Consider the following 17,296-nt stretch of genomic DNA (forward strand, 5'->3'; position numbering starts at 1 on the left):
ACCAGCCTTACTCCGACGTTTATTACGAATTTTCTCGGTGACTCGGTGACAACTACAAAACTGCGTGCGGTGCTGTAGAGATTTTCGCTTGAGAGGAAATACAAATCATAATATTAGATACGCGAACCGATCGCAAACTAATTTACAGTACCAGAATCGAAAATCTGACCTAGCAACATGTCGTCATCGCAGGCTGTCCGCTCCTCGAAATACTCCTACCGGGCCACGTCCACCGGACCCGGTGGCGCCGATGTGAACATCGAATACATCCAGGACCTGAGCTCGCTCTCCCGCTTGGAGGTAAGGATTCGGATCGGGATCGGTGAAGGGAGTCGGTATAGGAGTCGGGAATCGCTGGATTCAAGTCCCACTCTAGTAGTACCGCCCATTTCTAACCTCTCAAGCCGTTGGAATTCCGACCAGGGAATATACGAACGAAATGCGTGTGCGCCAAATTTCTTCAAAAAACTACGAGAATTTCTCTCTCTTATTTCGGTGTCTGTGTAGAGACTGAAAAAGAATCAAAAATAATCAAGAAAAAATAAGAAAAACAAACTAAAAAACCCGAAAAATTCATCTACACTCTATATCAAATGCACATATATACCGTAGATATATATTGGTGTGTTAAGTTCTCGCCGCGTTCTTGTGTGTGGAAATATAGAAATTCGGTGAAGCAAAATTCTAGATGTCTATATGTATCTATACGTGTCTGTATATACATATGCATTGCTAAAAATTATGTAATGGCCACCTCCGAGCGATACACATATATACGAAAACATCGAAGAAAAATTTGTGAAGAAATCAATGCTGTGCTAATAGTGTTTTAATGAAAATCTCAATCAAATAATATGAAATAATGAGCCCCTAAAAGAGTACACTAAATAAATATGTATCCACCATTTTCTTGCAGGACAAGATCCGTTTGCTCCAAGATGATCTTGAAGTTGAACGTGAGTTGCGTCAAAGGGTGAGTAATCCATTAAATTTACCTATATATAAAGTTTTATATATTGTTACATCTTAGAATTTGATTTAGATTAGATTTTTCTTAGATTTTTTCTTCCAAAATGAAACCCTTTAAGTGAATCAGATCCTATATATAATATAAATAGATCTATATAATTAAGATTTGTTTTGCAATAAATTTAAGAATTTTATTTTTCTGATGAAATTAGCTTAGCAGATATGACATATCTGAGGAAGTAAGAAAAGATCAACCTGCATTCCTTGAGACGCAATGGACGTCAAAGCGCCAGGGAAAACAATTTTCACTTTCCTGGCTTCGCAAATGTCACCCTAAAAACAGCAAAAATATGTGGAAAACCAAAATAAAATCAAAATAGACAGAAGTAGCAGAACCGATAGAACCAATAGAAAAGGCAGCAAACAAATGCAAGTCTAAGAATAAACTACCCTTCGCAAAGTTCCGAAAGTGTGAAAGTAAATGATAATGATGTGCATTGAACTTCAATCGCTTTCGCTAGCCGTACTTTTTTTTCTTCTCGCGGAGCATTGATAAATGATTTTTCGCCTGACTTTGCAAAGACAGCGGCCGCCGCAAAGACAGAGTGAAAAGCCCAAGAAAAGTGGGAAATTCGCAGGCCGAAAGTGCACTTCATTCAGCGCGATCCTCTTGGCGATCTTGGGGCGTTACAAATTTAGAAAATGCGGAGAGCTCTTGCCGGAATGGAATGGGCTGGCCAAGAATGTTCTTTATATTTTGTTGGAAATACCATTTAATTACTTTTGCCTTATGGATTAGCACGCACTCGCACACAGATACGCCCCCCAACACACACTCACACTCGATATATGGAACAAAATGGCTAAAATTAGCGCACGACATTCAATACAGAGAAGCGAATGATTAACTTGAAAACAACCAAAAAATATGAGCAGAGAAGAAAGGAAAATAAAGTAGCCAAGCCGAAAAGCCATCATCATCAGTGGCAGAGAGGAAACTCTCGGCGAGGGAAAATTCGCTCGCTCACTGGGGGAAATCTTCCCATTTATCTGTGGACCTGTGGCTGTGTGTGTCTGTGGGAAAATTAAATAATTTTCATGCACATTAAAAGCCTTCACACACCGCCTGGCACATTTTCTACATATCCACATATGCATATAGGCGGCAAAAAAACATGTATCTACAAGATACATATGGCGCAAATGGATTTACGGCCGTACTTACGTGGCCTTTGTGGCAATAGGCAACTTTTTGTTATGCCAAATGAATAGACAAACACATGTTCGCCTAGGTATTATGATAAACATAAATGTTTTAAAATATTTTTGGGGAGGAGATTTAAAACAGATTTATCAAGCAAATATATCCTCGAAAAAAACACGCAAAGGTATTTCAGTTCGATTTCTTCTGACATCGTCAAATACCAGAAATCTAGCACATAGATATCATAAAATACCATTTAATTGCAATTCCCAAAATTGCCCAAAAACGAGGTCGTCGACAAAAGGCGAATTCGCAAATGTTTAGATTCCGAAAGACCGAACAAAAAATGTTTCTGATCGAGCGAAAAAATGTTCGAATGCCTTTTTGGAAATGCAATATAGGAAAGCCGTGTGCGGCCGCCCACAAAAGATATATACGCATATATCGTGGATGCAATCGGACTATGGCTACACCTCTGCGTGGAAGATTTCTTGGCAAGATGCCATTGTTATTTTAGGTGTTGCATGTGCATAATTATTTTTGACTGATTAATGTGATTTATAATTTTTATTATGGGCTGTTTGAGTAGCCACAAAGCATAGCTAGCGCAGGTTATTTATAGTTTGTTTAAGAACATACAAAAGTCCCTAAGCGAATTTTTAACTAATGTTGGATTTTTTCTATGAAAATTCCAGATTGAGCGCGAGAAAGCCGATCTCAGCGTTCAGGTCATCCAGATGTCCGAGCGTCTTGAGGAGGCCGAGGGTGGTGCTGAACATCAAGTGAGTACTATGTGGTATCTTAGAGATATAACCATGCATATATATATTATCTACCAATCCCCAGTTTGAAGCCAACCGCAAGCGCGACGCTGAGCTGCTGAAGCTGCGCAAGCTGCTTGAGGATGTTCATCTTGAGTCGGAGGAGACCACTTTGCTTTTGAAGAAAAAGCACAACGAAATTATCACGGATTTCCAGGAACAGGTTGAAATCCTAACGAAAAACAAGGCTAGGTAGGCATACCAACATCCACGCCCCCAAACCATTGACCCAGAAATCATATCCAAAACATAAACATCTCCATCCCGAGCTGTCATGTCATATTTACCCCCAATGATGATGATCAAGTGGCGTCAGCTGGCGCCCGCGGACATTTCAATGTCTCAAGATTTCGTGCAGTAACACAACAATACAACGGCTAACCTTGCGCTGCCCCGCTGACCCAAAAACCAAAGAAATCGAAGCAGATCATAAACAATTCATCAAAATGCCATGACATGCGAAATGGCAGACCGAAAAAATAAAAAAAAAAATTAAAAGAAAACATAAACCTGCATGGCTTGCAAGTTCTATTGACACAAATTGTGGCCGAAAAGCAATACGTATAGGCAAAATTCGAGAAACTTTCGGTTGCTGGCCGCCTCTCATATTTCCAAATCGAATCGAGCGATTTCCAAAAATAAATTCCCAGGAATGTTGAAATCACTGCCAATTCAAGGCTATCCTAGAAGATCTACTCGCGTAGGTAGGATTATTTATGTAGTATTCAAAACCCACTATGTTTCTAAGCCATCGATCTCTTAAATCAAGTTCAAACTTAGGATCCTAGGCAATCCATAAGATTTCCATTTCCACCTTTAAGATAGGTGCGCCCGAGTTTGCGCACTTCCGTTTCAAGACAAAGATGGTCGGAAGATCAAGCAGCTATCCCGCTCTCTCGAAAAAAGCTTTGCCCGAAAAGCTCTCGTTGGCGAAACTTTCTTCCATATGTTATGCCCACCCATACCATATTTTCTTTCTGAGCGGAAATTTATTTATAGAAATTTTGAAATTTTCATCCACATTCTTGAGCAGAGAGGCTCTTTGTTGCTGTGTTGCCGTTCCGCTCCCACCGACTCCCTGCATCGCTGCCTCTCGCTCGCACCAACGCCCCAACCCAAATATGTCTTTGATTGAATCATATACAAAATGTGTTGATTGTTTTTGTTGCTGTCCCGCTCCGACCCATCGAGTATTATGGAAATCCGATACGTTTTCTGGCTTTTCAGCTGGTGGGTGGAAAAGGTCGGTTGCACCGATTTTGGCCCCCGACAGGTGGAAAAGTTGGCAAATGCCACGGATTGCACATGGAAAATTCGATCAATGATCAAAGCGATATGTAATGGGATTTATCTGATCTATTCTGGAACTCAGGTCAAAAGTACTTGTCGATCAGATAGGATTTTCTTTTTCTTAGCATGATCATATGTTACAATAATATTTATCATAAACGCTAACATTTTCAATCCTATTTTTATGAATTAAATGTTGTATTCCTTTAAACGCAAAAGTTACCGTATTTATCGATTATATCGATTTAACACATATTATCTATCGGTTCTATCGAAACCTTCCTATGATTAGATTGATTCTCATTACATATCCTTTATTTGCGCATCAGCCTATGCACTATTATTATTTTACCAATCGATTCTCAAGCTTGCTTCCAGGCAGACCAAACATGATATTAACCCTTGGCCTGCTGAGCTTTCGACCATCGATCGATAGACCTTCGAACGGTGGCCGAAAGCTCGCAGATCCACCCAAGCTTGCTAGCGATTCACAGCCCGGCCGATCTCACAAAACCATGCCTAAGTATCGGGAACTTGATCAAAGACCCCCAAAAACTAAACTGGAGAAACCTCTCCACCTCTCTTTAAACGAATGCTTGCAGAGCCGAGAAGGACAAGGCTAAATTCCAGACCGAAGTCTACGAGCTGCTCTCCCAGATCGAGTCCTACAACAAGGAGAAGATCGTGTCCGAGAAGCACATCTCCAAGCTGGAGGTCTCGATCTCCGAGCTGAACGTGAAGATCGAGGAGCTCAACCGCACCGTGATCGACATCAGCTCCCACCGATCCCGCCTCTCGCAGGAGAACATTGAACTGACCAAGGACGTCCAAGATCTGAAGGTCCAGCTCGACACGGTCTCATTCTCCAAGAGCCAGGTTATCTCCCAGCTGGAGGATGCCCGTCGCCGCTTGGAGGACGAGGACCGTCGTCGCTCGCTGCTCGAATCCTCCCTGCATCAGGTTGAGATCGAATTGGACTCGATTCGTAGTCAACTCGAGGAGGAGTCCGAGGCCCGCATCGACTTGGAACGTCAGTTGGTCAAGGCCAATGCCGATGCCGCCTCTTGGCAGAACAAGTGGAGCGCCGAGGTGGCCGCCCGCGCCGAGGAGGTCGAGGAGATCCGTCGCAAGTACCAGGTGCGCATCACCGAGCTGGAGGAGCACATCGAGTCCCTCATCGTCAAGGTCAACAATCTGGAGAAGATGAAGACGCGCCTGGCCAGCGAGGTTGAGGTACTCATCATCGATCTGGAGAAGTCCAACAACAGCTGCCGGGAGCTGACCAAGTCGGTCAACACCCTCGAGAAGCACAATGTGGAGCTGAAGAGCCGTCTGGATGAGACCATCATCCTGTACGAGACCAGCCAGCGCGACCTGAAGAACAAGCACGCCGACCTCGTCCGCACCGTCCACGAACTGGACAAGGTCAAGGACAACAACAACCAGCTGGTCCGCGAGAACAAGAAACTGGGAGGTGGGTTAACTGATCCTATTTGTTGAGGCACTCTAAATGTACTAAAGGCCGATTTCTCAATGCCAGGTTATCCTTTTGTAATTGGGTTAAATTGTTGCTTCGTAAAAAATTAGTTTCTCAATATCATGTTAGGTTTTATCCGAATGAATCGTGTAAACCACCCTAATGACAAAGTGGATTTGTCTTTCCGAACAATTTAACTTCAGGTTAACATTCTTTAAAATATAGCAAACTAGAACCTTACCATGAAATTGAAAAATTGGTCCTTGAAATACTAAAAACGTTAATATTATCTTTACAATACTTATAAATCTGTATTAATCTCAAAACCCCCAGATGATCTCCATGAGGCCAAGGGTGCCATTAACGAACTGAACCGCCGCCTGCACGAGCTGGAATTGGAGCTGCGTCGTCTGGAGAACGAGCGTGATGAGCTTACCGCTGCCTACAAGGAAGCCGAGGCTGTAAGTTCCGAAGAAAATCCTTTCAATTTCTTCCCAAAACTAAAATATATTTTTTTATATTTTTTCCAGGGCCGCAAGGCTGAGGAGCAGCGTGGTCAGCGCCTGGCCGCCGACTTCAACCAGTACCGCCACGACGCCGAGCGTCGTCTGGCTGAGAAGGATGAGGAGATTGAGGCCATTCGGTAAGTGAATGATCAGTAAACCCCTATCATTTGGAAGTAGCCCCACGCCCCTGCCTCTCAATTGACAGCGACAACAGACGAAGGTCCATCGATAAGTTGTCGCTTCCCCTGCCAAAGCGGAAGTCCCCAAAAGAAATAAACACCCCTCAAGGCCCTCAGGGGAAATCATTCGATTGATTCGCAATCGCTTTTCACTGCCAACACAATTGATAGTGAACTGACCCATTTAGCAATTAGCAATCAGTTCGAGTTCTTTAGTCGCACACAAAGCAACGGCATTAGTTTTCTATTCAGAAGCCAGGCGAAAGATCCTGTCCCCACAGAAGGTTCACAGGCTCAGCTCGAGAAGTGGGTTTCCTTTCATATGGTTTTCGAAATTATATGGATTTCTTATAAAAACCCTATTGAATTTCCCGCAGAAAATTGCGCAGTTGCTGCTATTACACAATCAAAGTGGGTTCGTTATTGAAAACCGAAAGATCTCATTGAGGAAACTTTCGACTTCAAGAGTGGCTCTTGAGCAAGAGGTACGTTTGCGGCATGATAAGATATATAATTCCAGTTGGTGGTCAGTGCTTGGTAGTGATTGAAAAGATCTAAGATCTGGCAAAGATTTATGATATTTGGTTTCTTAAAATTAGTGCTATAATTACTGTTGTCTTTAAACTAATCTCGAATAAAATCAAGTTTTAAAGACTTTTCCTGTGATTCAGTGATATTGTGAAATGTTTTTGGCACTCGATAGAAGTGAGTAAGCATTTCTACAGTGATCATTGAACTATGGATTATCTTGTACGATTGTTATTTCAATTTAATATATTTTGAAAAATTTTATAAGAATTGATGAGATAAATCACAAGCCATCCTAAGATTGTATTTTAAATTAAAGTAAACCTCCAATTTCCTTCATAGATCTTTTGAGCTCTTTTGTTGATAACTTTCCCTAGATCTTTTGTATCTTCCACGACTATTGCATAAAATGCCTGGCTATTATGACATTGTCTCTGAGCTCCTTGCCAAAATGAATCAATCATAGCCGCACATTGACTGCCAACAAATGATGATGATAATGATGATGTTATTGTCGTCATTATGCTCATACCTTGCCCGATGCCAACAGCTGAACGAACGAAATGCAATCTTTTTATAGATTTTCGACAAATTTGAAAAAAAAGAATTATTTGCAAAGCAGCAGCAACTGCTACTGCTGCCAACCGAGGAGAACCCAAGAGACCCGAAGCTACAGAGGCTACATAGGCTACCGAGGCGACAAGGCGACACAGAGGCGGCCACAGTTGTAGCTTTAATTAGAGTACTCTTAAGAAAAGTCACCACATACCCATTAGAAGACCATACACCTCCCCCCACCCCTGAAAAATACCCTTCCTAGTCCCGAAGAATCATGGCTTTAGCCCTAAAACAAAGACCCTCCCGCTTTCGTCCGGCGACCACCACCTATGAGGATAACTATGGGTACACCATGAACTTCTACCAGCCCATGCTGGACTATCTGGATGCCAAGGCCAAGGGTCTGGAGGTGAAGAAACCCCACCTGCCGTGGGTCAGCGAAAGGGGCCTCAAGCAGTACCGCCCCTCGAATGCGGTGCGACAATATAACGCCGACGAGATCGTCCGTTTGTCGCGCACCTGCGCCGCTCGGGCCGACGAGATATTGCTTAGCTTTCGGGCCCAGAAACGCTCGCCGTTCAGTGTACAAAAGTTGGTCGACGCAACGCGAGTGGCCAAGCACCTTGAACCGGACACAGTTGTCGAAAGATCGCGCCAGCGCCGCCGCCGCCGTCAGGAGGAGCTCGAGGATCTGATCAAACGCGACACCCTAAAGATATTGCAGCGCATCCGTAAGATTGAATTGGATAACGAGGTCGATCAAATGTCGGACGATTTTAAGCGCTCGATTCGCGGCAAGTCCGCCAGTGCCATTGCCCAGGCGCTGCTCTCCGAATCCGAGAGGAACATCAAGACGGCCAAGAAGGAGGAGGAGGACTATATCTCCCAAACCCTTGTCCGTTCGAGTCGGGCCGTTTCGCGGGCCCGTTCGCGATCCTCCTCCCCCCTCGATGGGCAATTGCGCGCCCATGCGCTCCACATCGAGCTAATGGACGACCGGCTGGTGGACAAACTGGACCACCGTGTCTCCTCATCGCTCCACAATGTGAAGCGCCAGCTGTCGACCCTTAATCAGCGGACGGTCGAGTTCTACGCGGATAGCAGGTGCGGTATAGAGGATAAGTGCTGGATCTGTCGCAAGGTCATGCGCACCCATCCCAAGCTCAAGGACTATACCTACGTGTATTGGCAGCACTAGGTCGGAGGTCCCTAACCCTATCCCAATGCCTGTCCCAATTCCCCCTTCGCTTTCATCTTCATTCGATATATTAGATTTCAAACAGAGGAACTTTTTAATATTTTATGACGACCTAATGTGTTTATCACTTGGTTTTAAAAAGTACCAAACGAGATAGGAAATCCTTTTGAAAATCAAATATATGATTTTTGAAATTTCATATTTTTGGTAATATTTTATTTCACCAAAGAGTTTTTTATTTAAAGATACAAAGTGCATCAATATTTTCATCTCGATAATATTAAAGATCCATATTCAGATCATATCAAGTGGATCGTTCTGTTTCTCTGTGTAGTTCCGTTCCCATCCGGGCAATTTGAATAAATGCGAACATTTTTGAATTGCAGCTCAATTTTTTGTCTGCGCATCCTAGAGTCTCCTCCCCCGACCCAGCAATTTGCCATTTCAATTTGTCTATTTGTCTTTCCTCGTCTGGCACAAAATGTATTTTTGTTTCAAGAGTTTTCGCGAACTGCGGTCTTGTTTTGTTTCACTATGTTGGCCGCTTCTTTTATTGTGTCTGTTGGGCAGTCTTCTGTAAATTATTTATGCGGAATTATGCGCGGCATATTTGACCACGGCTAATTGCAGAAAATCGCCAGCAATTCGGCAATTAATTATAAACTTTGTAGGAGGTTTCTGAAGAAAAATTTTAGATCTTTTTGTAAGGTATAGAAAAATTAGGAATTCTGAGCTTTATTAATCCCAGAAGTCTGAGACAGAGTTACTTTTTGCTCCATCTTAGTGAAAGTGATAGTACTTAACAATAGATTTTGTTATATTTCCTTTAATAGTATAGCTTAAAGTCCAGGTAGTCCAACACCTAATTTATTCTTCACTTTCCCTTGAAATAGCGACTTTTAACGCAACCTATCATATTTCGCACCCCCACCTCAGGAATTTTGAGGCTGTCAATCCGATTTGCGCGTAGATGGTCAGACCAACTATTGTTGTGGGTTTGTCCTTCAAGTTCGAAATTCATTTTATTTTCATCCGAAGAAAACTGATGCGCATGACAGCAAAAACAATCAGAAGAAAAGGCGGCGAAAAAAAACAACATAAGACCCAGCGAATATTTTTGCGTAAACATTGAAAACAATGGCAGGGAAAAATTAAAATCTAAATGGGAATACTTAAGTTTTCTAGCTAAGACATACCAAATACCTTGGCAAAGCGACAGCGATGAGCACACACACGATTTTCAGATTAAGTAACCAACACATGGGCTTTTCTAAGAAAACATAGTATTCAACTTAACTAAAAGATCATCGGATTTAGAATATTTTGGCTAAAAATGTCAATCTCGTTAGCATTTTTTTATGATATTACTGGGCAGAAAAGTTCCGATAGTCATTTAAAAAATATATAATGTAATTTCTCAAAAGGTAAAATATACATTATAAGATTTATAAATTTATTATGATAGGGTTACTTAAAAAATTCAGTACAATGCAGTAAATATGCTGTACTGAGTTATACTGCTGCTATAATTACCGAACCAAAATATAACTACATAGTCAGTAATTAAAAAAAAATGTTACCTGTTCTTAGAATGAAATTAGAAAGTGAATCAGGTAGGGTATCAGAAATACAAACACTTCTCAAATTTAGTTGGCATCAAAAGCACCTACGCCCAAGAATAGACGCATGATGCACTTACCCCAAAAACAAAATAAAATTTAAGGGAGGGGAAAAGGAACTCTTTTCGCGAAATAGTTTGGCATGTAAACCCAAGCTATTTGTGACAAGTTCGATGTCTTTATCATGCGTAAAAATACACAGAAATTCGCGAATGCAGCGGCCAGCGAAACAATGAAACATTTTTGACAATGCCAGAGCACCTGAGTTGAGTGGTTGAGTGGTGCTGAGTGGTGCGAAAAATGCGCAAATTGTGGGTCAGCCATTGGGGCCAAAAATAGAGCCAGCAAAGCGAAACATCGGAGGGTCATTGAGAGGTAAACTGGTGCTTTTCTAAAGGGGCTACTTCTTGATATCAATAACCGCTCTATTGGGATAATTCTAACCCGAATTCTAATGTCAATCTATGAACCTTTAGCAAGCAGACCTCGATCGAGATCGAGCAGCTCAATGCCCGCGTCATCGAGGCGGAGACCCGGCTGAAGACCGAGGTGACCCGCATCAAGAAGAAGCTGCAGATCCAGATCACCGAGCTGGAGATGTCCCTGGATGTGGCCAACAAGACCAACATCGATCTGCAGAAGGTGATCAAGAAGCAGTCTCTGCAGCTGACCGAACTGCAGGCCCACTACGAGGATGTCCAGCGCCAGCTGCAGGCCACTTTGGACCAGTACGCCGTCGCCCAGCGTCGTCTGGCCGGTCTGAATGGAGAGCTGGAGGAGGTCCGCTCCCACCTGGACAGCGCCAACCGTGCCAAGCGCACCGTGGAGCTCCAGTACGAGGAGGCCGCCTCCCGCATCAACGAGCTGACCACCGTCAACGTCAACCTCGTCTCCATCAAGTCCAAGCTGGAGCAGGAGCTCTCTGTGGTGGCCTCCGACTACGAGGAGGTGTCCAAGGAGCTGCGCATCAGCGACGAGCGCTACCAGAAGGTGTCGGTGGAGCTCAAGCACGTCGTCGAGCAGGTGCATGAGGAGCAGGAGCGCATCGTTAAGCTGGAGACCATCAAGAAGTCCTTGGAAGTCGAAGTCAAGGTGGGTTTTTGGTTTTAGAAGAAAAAAAGATTAAGGGACTATCATTATTATCAGTATTTTAGTTATCAGTTAAAATTATTATCAGTCTACACAGTCAGAGATGGGATCAGATTTTAAGAAAATAAGTTATCATTAGACCATAATATATTATTAACAAATCATCCGAAAAATCCATTGGGAGACTATAATGACTATCATCAAGATCAATGTTAAGATAATAACGTTACTCAAAGTTAGAGACATTCGTTAATTTTTGATATAACAAGGGGTAGAGATCATGGTATCATCTTTATTATCAGGTGTAAAACAGAAACCTTTAACAATCTTGATTTGAGGGGGTTCAGATTTCTCTTATATTAAAGATCAAATTTAAGACAATGTATTATTCAATGGTACTATCCCCAATATATTATTTTGTGGCTTAAATTTCTTAGGAAAAATTATAATGATAATAATAGACAATGGTATCGTTCCTCTAAGTTACAGTGTCTGTAATATATTATTTTGTGTAATACTTTTTTTTTAAACCATTACTGATTAATATTTATGATTATAATACATTGAATCTACATAACCTTATCCCTAATCCCTCCTCCAGAACTTGTCCATCCGCTTGGAGGAGGTCGAGCTGAACGCCGTTGCCGGCAGCAAGCGCATCATCAGCAAGCTGGAGGCCCGCATCCGCGATCTGGAGTTGGAGCTGGAGGAGGAGAAGCGCCGCCACGCCGAGACCATCAAGATCCTGCGCAAGAAGGAGCGCACCGTCAAGGAGGTCATCGTCCAGTGCGAGGAGGACCAGAAGAACATCATCCTGCTGCAGGATGCGCTGGACAAGTCCACTGCCAAGATTAACATCTACCGCCGCCAGCTGTCCGAGCAGGAGGGTGTTTCCCAGCAGACCACCACCCGTGTGCGCCGCTTCCAGCGCGAGCTGGAGGCTGCCGAGGACCGTGCCGATACCGCCGAGTCCAGCCTGAACATCATCCGCGCCAAGCACCGCACGTTCGTGACCACCTCGACGGTGCCCGGATCCCAGGTGTACATCCAGGAGACCACAAGGACGATCACCGAATAGAGCGCCACGCAACGCTCCGCACCGATATCATTTCATTATCAAACGCGAACCAAACCAAACCGAACGGAACCGAACCGAAGAAGATCATCAGGTGGAGAGTTCAGAGTGCAGGAACAGAACGAGAATTGCGTGAGAAAGTTTTTATAATTTAAATTTTTTTGTCAATCCCCAACGCCGTGGCAGCGATCAAGAACCCAGTGGACTTCGGCGGGGGCTCGTATAGGCTACACACTATAAATACATAACACTACACATCCTATCTTTATAATAATAATACTATTTTGAAGTTCATGTAATTTAATTAAAATAATGAACCTGAAATACCTAAAAACAAAATAAAAACAAATCAACGAAAACTTGGCAGAGTTTTGCTAGCGATAGAGATATATACCACATACGATATACTTATGCGTAGAGAAGAGAGAGAACAAGAGAGTTGGCTGAACAATAACGTTTGATGGAGCCCATTTGAAAATTAATATAATACCAAAACACGAAATGGAAATGATAATCGTCACCAAGATCCCACTAAGCACGCCACCGCAGCATCGAGTTAACCGAGTTACAACCGCTTCTACTATTTGTTTTTAGTTCACTTTATGTTTAGTAGGTAAATTTCTGTGTGCTCGTAACGAATTTGAATTTTACATTAAATCAACATCAACAAAACTGAGCAAATTTCACATTTTTTACTTTGTATCTTGCAATAAAAATGAAATTCTATTCATAATAATAACAAATAAGAAATTATAAGTGAAGATCAATTTTACTAATGGGGAGTGAGCTGCGTAACAGGGATTAAATGAGAAATTAGATTTCCAGATGGGATTAAAAGAGATGTCGGAAATGATTAAGTTCACTAAGCTGTTATAAGTTGGTAAATGAGTATTTTTCTTTGAAATAAGAATACTGTTCTTCATTTATACTATCAGGTTTTCGCATCAAAAACGATCATTTAATATCAAGCTCGTGTCATAAACTCCATGATTTATATTCAGAATTATTATACTTTCCTCTTCAGCCCAAACACTGGTTTCCCAACCAATAAAATGAATTTTCAACCGTGTATTTCGCTTTAAGCTATCACTATTTATTAAGACTTTTGGTCCAAAAGTTTTGGAGCTATACAATCCAAGCCCTTAGATGGCAACCACACCCAATTTGGATTCCGTGTTCAGAAGCGCCTTTTCGCCGTAAGCTCCGCCGTAGTGGCTCTTCTTGAAGACTGAAACGTAGAGATATAGGGAACAGTAAGTATGGGTTATCTAAGGTATTATGATGTAATTTTATGATCTAACTAATTTAATAGGGTTATTTTATGGATTTTTCATTTTGATGTTAGGAAACCAATGTAATCCATTTAAAACCCCCATAAGTGATCAGGTATTAACCCACCTGGATCGATCTCGGCCACGAAAGAGCGCGGTGGCAGGGCGGCGGCGTAGAGGTTCTCCAGAGGCTGTCCGACGGGCTTAACCAGAAGCGGCCTGCCCTGCTCCCATCCATATTGGTTGAGGGCATTCCAGTCGGCACCGTTCAGCTTGGCAGCAGATGCAGCTGCTCCGGCGGCGTTGGTCAGGGCGGAGGCCTGGGCCTCGGCGGTCTCGGCTGCCTTGACCACATCTACGTAGCTGGGAGATCCGTATCCGGATCCACCGTATTGTGGCCGATTGGCAACGGTCAAAGCAACGCAGCAGGCCATCAGGCAGAGAAGGCGCAGAGTGGCGGACATTTTGGGTATTTGGCAGTGGTGCGAGGAACGGACCGTTTCGAAAACTAATTAACCAGAGCGTGTGTCCAAATTGCTTTTATAGCAACACCATTTGAGCTGCTCCGCGATTTGTGAGCTCACCAGACGTGACCAAACCAGCTCGATGACCAGTCACTTTCGGGGGGCCACCAGCGCCAGCATCTCCCAACCCCTCCGTCTCTCTCCCAGGGCGATAAGGCCCCGGGATCGTCTCCAATTTCTATGCTCATTGAAATTGCGCGCCAAATTGCGGTGGTGCAAGAGACCCCAAGAGCCCCGGGAACCCCGAGAAGCTGCTCCATTGATAGCAACTTCCCCCTGCTCGGCACGCTCCGTTCGCTTCTGGTGTGTGCGGTATCGGGGCTTTGGCCGTACTCCATTGCGATCCGGCCCATGCACGCATCGGAAATCGGGCCGAATGGGGTTAAGCCAGTGATCAATGAACATGAACCGGAACCTGAAAGGGCCAAGTCGCTGGGCTGTACGAAATTCATTCGTTACCTGGGTTAAAGATGGTTCTTAGTGGGCTATGAATCAAGATCTCAGTTCTTTGAAGGGATTATAAAGGCTTATATTGTTCAGGATACGGGCACATCCTAACAACCAGAATTTCCATGTACTTAATTAAATATAAAACACCTACCCATATATCATTTCTTATTTAGCGTAAAATGTATATTGATATTTACTCAGAACTATAGTTGGAAACAATATTTGGTAACGTTTGCAATTTGAGGTAAGATCATTTTTCCATTTGAATATATATATATTTAATTAAATAAAGTTCTTTAATAGTAACAAGTAGATTGTTATAAGTCTTTTAGTCTAACTAAATATTACAACATTATATTTTTACCAGATAAGTAAAACAAACTAACCATAAAATTAGAAAGTTAATTATAATTTAATTATTAAATTTCTGTGATTTCTAATAAGAATACAATTAATTTGTAAAATAGGTTAAACTTGCTTTGAAATTTCTTTTTTTCTTGATAAGCAATTTCCATCGAAATATTCTTCTTTAAAACGCCGCTACCCAGTGATCCAATTTTAATGCAAACTTTTCCCAAGAACTGTGCCGCACTCGGGCCAAGAATTCTTGCCGTGATTCACCGCTCGACTCGAATGTCAAGCGATGGCCAGCAGCATTGAAGCTCTTGGCCAAGAGTTCGGCCGCAAACAACTCAGCAGATGTGTTTGCTTACCAGCAAGAAAATCGAATCGGCGAACTCAACTGTGGCGCTTTCCAGCCACAAGATTATTGACTGACTGGCACAATAGGTAATTGAATGTTTATGGTTCTGCCATTGGGGTGAGTGATTTGCGAGTGCAAATCCGGGGCAAGCAAATCCGGAGCACGTTTCCGCCAAGCCACTCAAACACATTCCCGATGGGAGCTGCAATCAAATGAATTTTTTCCACCAACCGCTCTGAACAGCTGCTGCAGCTGCCGAAAATTTGTTTTCTTTAGATATAAGAACTAATTCGCCCCAAAAAACAAGTCAAAAATATTATGATTTTCTTTCCTCTGGTTTATTATGTACACTGATCAGGCGGAGATCAAGTATCCGCCCGGTTGGCAGGCTCAAGATCAAGTATGCGCCTAGTAGCCGCTGCTGCGGGGTGCAGGAGCAGCGTACTGGCTGCCGTACTGGTTGCCATACTGGTTCTCGGGGATGAAGAGCTTGGCCACGGGAGCGGCAGGGCGGATGGGCAGGATCACCTTGCTGTACTCCGGGGGCGAAACGTAGGCCTTGTAGTTGTTCTGGCCGGGATAGAGGAGTGTGGCTCCGGCGGGCTGGACGGTCCAGCGGGGTCCATAGCCAGCGCGACGGTAGTTTCCACCATTGCCGTATGCACGACGCTCTCCACCATATCCTCCGCTTATCTGGACGGGACGCAGGATCTCGGGGGCATAGCTGGCACGGGGTCCGGCAATAATCTCCACGGGGCGCTCATAACCCCTCTGCTGACCCTGGCTACCGGCAGCAGCCGACGAACTGGCAACCGACACAGCGGGGCTATCCTGACCATAGGAGCTTCGGGGTACGTAGCTCTGCTGGCCACCGTAGCTGGCATAACAGCTGCCCACGATGCAGGCGCAGAAGATGACTGCGAAAGTCTAAAAAATAAGGAATATTCCGCAATTAGCCTTGGTTCGGAAAATGGATGTGGAAATGGAAACACTCTTCAGGGACACCATCAATACTTACAGCAAACTTGTTCATGGCTATGATGTATGGGTTTTGGCACAGTTGGCAGAATTAACATATTAAATGGCCAAGCACACTTCTTTATATAAGCAAAAATATTGTTGCACTCGAAACGTGATCTCGCCCAGAAATTTATCACGGCTCAAGAGCTGGCTTCGCCGTCTCTTCTCGGCCAGCTTGTTGGGGAACTTTCTGTGGATTTCTAGCTTTTCCTAGCCAGATATCGGGGCTCCACGCTCAACTCGCTTGGGCTTGAGCAGGTTGTTCGTATCACCGACATTCGGCGGTCGACCTTCGTTGGGGGTGGCAGATGCTGATGGTCCAACGGGAACCGAAAATAATGCTGGATTATGGGTGCGTGAGTAAACGCAGACGGTTTAGGGGGATAGCGGGTTGATCCAACGTGCCTTTCAAAAAGTATTGCTTTTTATAATTGATCTTAACTTATGCATGAAATAATATTCTCACAAACGAAGCGTACCTTTAAAGATATTATACCTTTAAAAGGTCTTTTACTAAAAAATTTAATTTAAAGTGTATCTTAATTTTTCCTTAAATATTGTATTATTACTTTGACGATATTAAAAGTAATATTTCCAATTACAATTATAGAACATTACAAAACATATCCATTACTTGGGCTCAAGTCACAACTTGTTTTCAATAGTTGAATTGCCTAAGAGAGTTATCCATTTTAATATTATTGTTTCAACCCGACTTCAAAGCTCAGCTCAGGTGTCTGGTATAATATTACCCCAACACAGTCTTTAGCCCCACTGCGCTAAAAAGTATGTCACAATAAAAAAGACAGCATGGA

The 17,296-nt window shown here is 43.2% G+C and overlaps 3 protein-coding genes and 1 long non-coding RNA gene across 5 annotated transcripts; 1 reads left to right on the forward strand and 3 right to left on the reverse strand.

The window, feature by feature from the left end:
• The first annotated feature begins 25 nt into the window (after positions 1-25).
• Prm (Paramyosin) lies at positions 26-13,194 on the forward strand. 2 transcript variants are annotated; one of them, XM_017078841.4, is made up of 9 exons: positions 26-300; positions 917-973; positions 2,869-2,955; positions 3,020-3,186; positions 4,887-5,758; positions 6,095-6,222; positions 6,292-6,404; positions 10,826-11,441; positions 12,040-13,194. In XM_017078841.4, the coding sequence occupies exons 1-9, from the start codon at positions 178-180 to the stop codon at positions 12,514-12,516; spliced, it is 2,640 nt and encodes an 879-aa protein (XP_016934330.2). In that variant the 5' UTR covers positions 26-177; the 3' UTR covers positions 12,517-13,194. The 2 variants fall into 2 exon arrangements, with proteins under 2 accessions (XP_016934330.2, XP_016934331.1); XM_017078842.4 differs by lacking the exons at positions 26-300; positions 917-973; positions 2,869-2,955; ... (2 more) ...; positions 6,095-6,222; positions 6,292-6,404 and adding an exon at positions 7,807-8,636.
• LOC139352906 (uncharacterized) lies at positions 30-7,601 on the reverse strand. The gene is made up of 2 exons (XR_011603951.1): positions 7,507-7,601; positions 30-510 (listed from the first exon to the last, which is right to left on the reverse strand). It is a non-coding gene; the product is annotated as an uncharacterized lncRNA (long non-coding RNA).
• A 390-nt stretch (positions 13,195-13,584) lies between the features above and the next one.
• Cp16 (Chorion protein 16) lies at positions 13,585-14,305 on the reverse strand. The gene is made up of 2 exons (XM_017078091.4): positions 13,912-14,305; positions 13,585-13,741 (listed from the first exon to the last, which is right to left on the reverse strand). Exons 1-2 carry the CDS (start codon positions 14,246-14,248, stop codon positions 13,656-13,658), a joined length of 423 nt encoding a protein of 140 aa, XP_016933580.2. The 5' UTR covers positions 14,249-14,305; the 3' UTR covers positions 13,585-13,655.
• A 1,472-nt stretch (positions 14,306-15,777) lies between these two features.
• Cp19 (Chorion protein 19) lies at positions 15,778-16,638 on the reverse strand. The gene is made up of 2 exons (XM_017078075.4): positions 16,480-16,638; positions 15,778-16,388 (listed from the first exon to the last, which is right to left on the reverse strand). The coding sequence occupies exons 1-2, from the start codon at positions 16,492-16,494 to the stop codon at positions 15,870-15,872; spliced, it is 534 nt and encodes a 177-aa protein (XP_016933564.2). The 5' UTR covers positions 16,495-16,638; the 3' UTR covers positions 15,778-15,869.
• Between the last annotated feature and the right edge of the window lie 658 nt (positions 16,639-17,296).

This window comes from Drosophila suzukii, chromosome 3, assembly GCF_043229965.1.
Source record: "Drosophila suzukii chromosome 3, CBGP_Dsuzu_IsoJpt1.0, whole genome shotgun sequence".
NCBI classification, from domain to species: Eukaryota; Metazoa; Arthropoda; class Insecta; order Diptera; family Drosophilidae; genus Drosophila; species Drosophila suzukii.